General features: G+C 41.3%; 2 protein-coding genes across 3 annotated transcripts in view; both read right to left on the bottom strand.

The window, feature by feature from the left end:
* Positions 1-4,295, bottom strand: part of rab11fip4a (RAB11 family interacting protein 4 (class II) a) — an 18,314-nt gene extending 14,019 nt beyond the window's left edge. Inside the window, exon 1 of the mRNA XM_007575634.2 lies at positions 3,881-4,295. Within this exon, the coding sequence (XP_007575696.1) occupies positions 3,881-4,033 (153 nt within the window). The 5' untranslated portion in view covers positions 4,034-4,295. The remainder of the gene's footprint in view (positions 1-3,880) is intronic.
* Positions 4,296-5,523: 1,228 nt separating this feature from the next.
* coil (coilin p80) overlaps positions 5,524-6,545 on the bottom strand; it is a 4,644-nt gene continuing 3,622 nt past the window's right edge. The window contains exons 4-7 of one of the 2 annotated variants that reach the window (XM_007575633.2): positions 6,323-6,370; positions 6,133-6,202; positions 5,955-6,043; positions 5,524-5,633 (exon numbers count right to left, since the gene is read on the bottom strand). In XM_007575633.2, coding sequence (XP_007575695.1) covers positions 5,586-5,633; positions 5,955-6,043; positions 6,133-6,202; positions 6,323-6,370 — 255 coding nt within the window. In that variant the 3' untranslated portion in view covers positions 5,524-5,585. Of the gene's footprint in view, positions 5,634-5,954; positions 6,044-6,132; positions 6,203-6,322; positions 6,502-6,545 lie in introns of those variants that run through there. The other variant, XR_001659179.1, reaches the window with a different exon arrangement.

Raw genomic sequence — 6,545 nt, 5'->3', positions numbered from 1 at the left:
CCGGCCCGCGGGCCGGATCCGGCCGGCGGCCCGTAGTTTGGGGACCCCTGCTTTATACGATCAACAAATGAATACTAACCAGCGTTTAGAACAATTTGCTGGAATGCCTAAGGAGCTTCACCAAAAGCTTGTTTCTGCTGGCCCACCTCCCGCTGTGGGGCCACCTCCTGCTGCAGATCCACTCCCTTCCCAAGCCTGCGCTTCCACCAGTCCTGCATAAACACCTCCAGTGTCCGTTCGTCTCAGAGAGGTCTCCCTACACACACCTGTGCCCTATTCGGGTGAGATAGGTAAATGTGGAGGTTTCTTATTACAATGCTCTTTAGTTGTATCTTTTTCGCCCGAAGGCTTTCAGACAGATGCTGCAAAGATCTCGTATGTTATTGGTTTTTTAAGGCGAAGAGCGCTAAAATGGGCGGAGGCTAAGTTTGGACAACAAGTCTTTTTTCAGGGGACTTATGACTCGTTTGTGTCCGCGTTTAAACAGACATTTGGGTATACTGAATCACGTTCTGATATTACCCACAAGCTGTGGAATTTAAAGCAGGGTCGTCAAGCTGTAGCAGATTTTGCTATTGACTTTAGAACCCTGGCAGCCTCTTCTGGTTGGAACACAGAGGCATTAAAGGGAGCTTTTCTACAAGCTCTGAACAAGAACATTAAAGATGAACTGGCTTACCGAGATGAACCAGGCTCATTAGAGGATCTAATCTCTATGGCTATTAGGATCGACAATATGGTCAGAGACAGAACCCGATCTAAGAGAGAACTGAGTATTTGCCCAAACAGAGTGGAATTTAATCTTACCCCCACAGATCAAATCCCTGAAGAACCTATGCAAATAGGAAGAACCAGACTTACTCCCGAAGAACGGCAGCGATGCATGAGGTCAGGCGCCTGCCTTTACTGTGGTCAAACAGGGCACTACATTGCTTACTGTAAGAACCTGCCAAAAGACAAGGCCCATCATTAGCTACGGGAGAATGGTGGGCAACTCAAAGAAGGCTTCCCATTTAACTCTATCATGTTCCCTGATTAGAAGTAATCAGTCCTTTCAGATATTCGTTTTAATAGATTCTGGTTGTGAACAAAACCTCATCGATGGTAACCTCGTTAATCAACTCCAGATACCCACCGTTCCTCTTCCAGCCCCAGTCTGGGTTTCAGCACTTAATGGTAAAGCCTTACCTGTCATTACTCATCGCACAATTCCCATTGAGCTTTTAGTTTCAGGAAATCATTGTGAGGTAATAACCTTTTTTGTATTCCCTTCACCTCAGTCCCCAGTGATTCTAGGCTATCCACGGCTTCTCTGCCATAATCCACACCTTGATTGGAGGAGTGGCCGGGTAGAGTCCTGGAGCACATACTGTCTATCATCGTGTCTTCATTCTGCTCTTCCCTCAGTTGTTTCTCATCCTGCAGATGAACCCTCTCCAGCTGACCTAGCCAGTGTACCATCTGAATACCACGACCTTCGCATGGTTTACAGTAAGTCTAAAGCTTTCTCTCTTCCGCCTCACTGTCCATACGATTGTGCTGTTGACCTATTTCCAGGAGCACCACTACCTACCAGCCGTTTGTACAGCATATCCAAACCAGAGAGGGAGAGCATGGAGAAATAAATCAGTGAGTCCCTTGCAGCTGGCATCATTCGTTCATCAACCTCACCTTATTTTATAAACACAGGTTACGGCCATTTGCTTCACTAATTTGGGTTTTTCTTCGTTCGTAAGAAGGATGGAACACTCAGACCATGTATTGACTACAGAGCCTTAAACCAAATCACTGTAATGAATAAATTCCCACTGCCATACAAACTGCCCATCTTCTAACTAAACATGTTTTGTCTGCATGGTATCCCTTCTGAGGTTCTGTCGGACAGAGGTCCACAGTTTGTTTCTAGAGTTTGAAAGGAGTTTGGCACTGCACTTGGAGCTAAGGTAATCCTCAGTTCTGGGTTTCATCCCCAAACTAATGGTCAGACTGAGCGTCTGAACCAGGAGCTTGAAGCTACCCTTCATTGTCTCTGTTCGTCACACCTTTCATCCTGGAGTGTGCACTTGCCTTGGGTGGAGTATGCACACAACAGCCACTGACCTATCACCTTTTGAGTCAGCCCCCTCCGTTTCCTTCAGACGAGCTACAAACATCAGTCACCTCTGTCCACCATCACCTCCACTGTTGCAGACACATCTGGACACAGACCAACGCTGCTCTCAACCGGACAGCCGAGGGAAACCGCAGATGGGCTGACCGTAAGAGAACCCCTGAACCGTCATATTCACCTGGACAAGAGGTTTGGCTCTCCACTCGTGACATCAATCTCAAATCATCCAATCGTAAGCTTTCCCCTCGCTTTATTGGTCCCTTTGAAATAACCTCTGTTCTCAGTCCTTCAGCCCTACGCCTCAGGCTTCCTGATGGGTTAAAGATCCACCCTGTGTTTCATGTTTCTCTTATTAAACCGGCCCGTTCCAGTCCTGTCTCTTTAAGAAGCTCCTGCTCTTTCTGACACTGACCCTTCAGCGTTGTTCTTAAGAGCATTGGACTGAGAAGTCAATTGTGTAATGAGTTCAGCAGGCTAACAGTTCCACCAGGTGTTTGCTAATTGCTGCTTAGTCTGGAGGAGCTGTGTGTGGTTGTGGGGGGAAGTGGTGATCTGTGAGGTGGAAGTTCGGCTGAGGGCTGCAACTCCAATGAGGAGCTTTGTGGAAATAGTCTGTTTTGTGAGAGCAAGCACTTGGTTGCCTTTGAACGATTCCTCAAACATGCATGAAAGAATCAAAGCAACTCTCCAGGCATGTTTTTGATGAGGGAATAACATTATACCATGACATGATATATAAACTTTCTATGACTTCTGAAATGTATAAAATATGGCAGAATCTACTGCAGAGCTTAGAATGTGTTCACATGTCATGAAATCTAACAGAACCAGGTAATTAATTAGATCAGCTGAAGTTTAACATTCAACAGTTTTTCTCCTGAAACTTGAAATGCATACCTAGAAAATGTTTGAACAATTCTATAAACTACAATAGTAACATTGCCTTTGACCTCATGGTAATACTAGGTACAATCTGTTGAAGTCAGGTTGGTTGTAACGGTAAGAAAAAGAGCAAAGTAATAGAATATAAATTGCATTATAATGTACTCAGATTCACAGGGCTGGCTGCATATAATTAATTCCTAATGCTAACAGTGCCATTGTTATATACTGCTAAAAAAAATAAATAAAGGGAACATTTCACTTTAATTTTGTGTGTGGCTCCAAATCCAGGCCTCCATTGGTTAATAAATTTGATTTCCATTGATGATTTTGTTGTCAGCACATTCAACTTTGTACAGAACAAAGTATTCAATGAGAATATTTCATTCATTCAGATCTAGGATGCGTTATTTGAGTGTTCCCTTTATTTTTTTGAGCAGTGTACTAATAAGGAGGTGCATGATAAAAAAAAAAATAGGACAGAATACTGGGAACCCTGCAAAGATTACATGGAGTGTGATTAATTAGACCCTGACAGTCCAGGGTCCTCAGACTCCTCCATATCTGTAGTCAAAAAAACATAATTTTATTCCATTTTTTATGGACAGAGTACAAATGACCAAGCATTGAGACCGTCGTGGTGCTAGGAAGTAGTCCCCGAAGCCAAAGTCAAGGGCCCCGCGCAACCTTCCTGATGCTAGAAGCTCTCCAGCCAGCAGCACCTGTCATGGTTTATGACTGGCTGTCTAGATACCAAGCACTAGACTCCATTATTCTTCGACTAGCCTCAGAGAAAATGTTGGAATGCTTTTTAAAGTAATAATATTCATTAGCGAGTCTTTTATCCTCAACTAGCCCACCTTGTCTCTTTCATTCTCCTCAGCTCACCTCGTCTCCTTGACCGAACTGAAGCCCAAGGTCCATCAAGTGCTCCACCCGGATGAAGCCGTCAGCATCCTCGTCACAAACATCAAAAACCTCCTTCAGCCGCTTCAGAAACTGCAGCAGCTGGTCCTGGTCGGGGAGCCCCTGCCTCTCCATTGTTGGCGGTTCTCTGATAATGGTTTCAATTGTCAGGCTTAACTGAAGAGAGTCGCTTTGTCGATCGCCATCGTCCTTCCAGTCCTCAGCTCCGCCGGACTAACTGGCGCTGCCGCTGCTGCCTGTGACATCAGCCGTATCCAATGCTCGGAGGACGCGAGAGGATCCGGAAAAGCACGAGGACTCACGATCTGAACAGAAGGGATTCTGTCACCGATGAGCTGCCTAGCAACAACCCAGATGTGTTTGTATCAGCACCCGCCTTCTTCTGTGGTGTAAAACAGAGTGGCTGGCTATTTTTAGAAGTATCAGTTCTGAACATAATTGGACAAAAAAAAAAAAAAAAAGTTAATCGTGTTATTTTATAAACACAGGTTACGGCCATTTGCTTCACTAATTTGTATCACTTAGAATAAAAATAACACCCTACCACCAGATAATATTAAACAAAAAAAATGTAAACATGTTGGTTCTATCACATTATGAAATAAATTTACAAGCAAAAACGGGCTAAAACTGGTATGATTTTCAAAATGTTGAATACGTTTTGATAAACTACACTGAATTAAAAATTGCAAATTCAACTATTTTAAATAAGTTTTTGAAAGAAAAAATCTTATAAATATAGCAGTATTTTAATTACTATATTATCAGTACCTTTATTGAGTTTAATTAAAAAACTTTATTAATCCCAGAGGGAAATTAAATGTAACCTATATTTCCTCAGTTGTTGTAGATGATTTGAGAATGAGATTAGCCTGATGTGTGTTACTTTACCTTGCCAGTGGGTTATATGGAAAACATGTCAAATTGTTTTTAACACCAAAAATATTAACATCAGGTAATTTGTTAAAGCCCTTAGAGTAAAACAATACAGATTCAGTGCAAAGAACATTGGTGACAAATTTGATTCTGTCCTGTTCACTGGAACAGCATCAGGGCTGATCTTCCTGCAAGGCAGGTCTTGTACAGGTTTAAGGTCAAGAAAAGGGCTTCAGTACTCCTGCAGACCACACACATCCTGGACACAAACTGTTTAGACTTGTACTCTAGGTAATACTTTTACCTAGAGTATTATTTGCACGAACAAGCTGCTGCAGAGGCAGTTTCTCTGCCTCTGCATCTGATTGACATGACAAATAAAACGGGACATGAGAAATAAAGACAAACTGCAACATACTCTCCTAAACCCTAATATACAATTAATGAAGTAAAACAAGTTTTAAAATGTCAAACATCAAGGCTGTCCTTGACAAATATTGACGTGTCCAAGTCGATACTATACATACTGCACCAAATCAACCTTCCTGTCTTCCTTTATTGTTAACACAATTTATATATAGATATCTACCAAAAATGAAAAAAAAACTAACAATATAATCAGAATTCAGGATGCAAGATTTCATTTATAAAAATTTTATAGAAAACCAGTCATCACAGCACCAATATACAAAATAAAATACATCCAGAAAAGAACAAATCCCAATAAATTAACTTTAATAAAAACAAATTTATTTCATTTAATAAACAAAGTGAATGCAAGTTTTCATGTTTAAATGATGAGTCTTGGCTCCAGCAGAGAGTCCCAACGTTCCATAACCTGCAGGAGAGACAGTGAAGAACGCAGTAGAATAAAGAATTTATTCAAGACATACTCAAAGGTTTATCAAGCAAACTTTACTGACAGTCACTGAAACATCATGAAGTCTACAAAATAAGCAATTACCAGACAGGAAATTGGGTATTAAAAAAAATCATTAATGAATGAAAAAGTGAACTTTATCTGACTTGTTTGTGGTATAGTATGTGGTTACATTAACAACAGATGTTAAATGAGCAGATTGCATATTAATTTAATCATACCAAACTAAGACACTTTATTACTGCCATGGACACATCTATGGAAGGTCATGCAGCTTACCGAAGATCCTCTCTGTACGGCGTACTCCACTCTTTCTGAGCCATCTGGATTCTGATAGACCAGGTCAAACTTGCCTGGTTCAGCAGGAGCTAGAGGGGAAGTACAAGAGAGATGAGAGGGGTTTTATTATTGTTTATGTTAAACAATAATAGAAAAAAAAAAAAAAAACAGCTCTTACCTTGCGAGGCATTAAGAAGTTCCAGCTCAATCTGTTTGGTTGTTGGGTCAAAGTTGATAATCGTTCCCTCCTGATGTACATGTAGAGGGTTTGAGGAATAAGGAATTCACTAGAACAAGCTTTGATGTTTTATTCAGCTACGCTGTTAGGTTATGAGAACAATGACTTCATCAAGGCTGACTCTCCTCACCTTATATTCAGATACTTCTGGTGTGTAGTTCTCTGTTAACTCCAGCAACTGTGCATGAATGAAAGGTGAAGAGAAATATGCAAGAATGATTTTTCCCTTTATTGAACATAGTAGCTTTCTCCTGTGAAGGTAGGCGTGTTCACAGACATTTGCTGAAGGGTCTCTGATAAAAATCTAAGCTGGATTTCACCGGGTAAAACAACAGAAAAAAAAGAAATTAATA

Source organism: Poecilia formosa, unplaced genomic scaffold (genome assembly GCF_000485575.1).
Source record: "Poecilia formosa unplaced genomic scaffold, Poecilia_formosa-5.1.2 Scaffold383, whole genome shotgun sequence".
Classification (NCBI taxonomy): domain Eukaryota; kingdom Metazoa; phylum Chordata; class Actinopteri; order Cyprinodontiformes; family Poeciliidae; genus Poecilia; species Poecilia formosa.
This window is presented reverse-complemented; position numbering and strand designations above follow the sequence as displayed.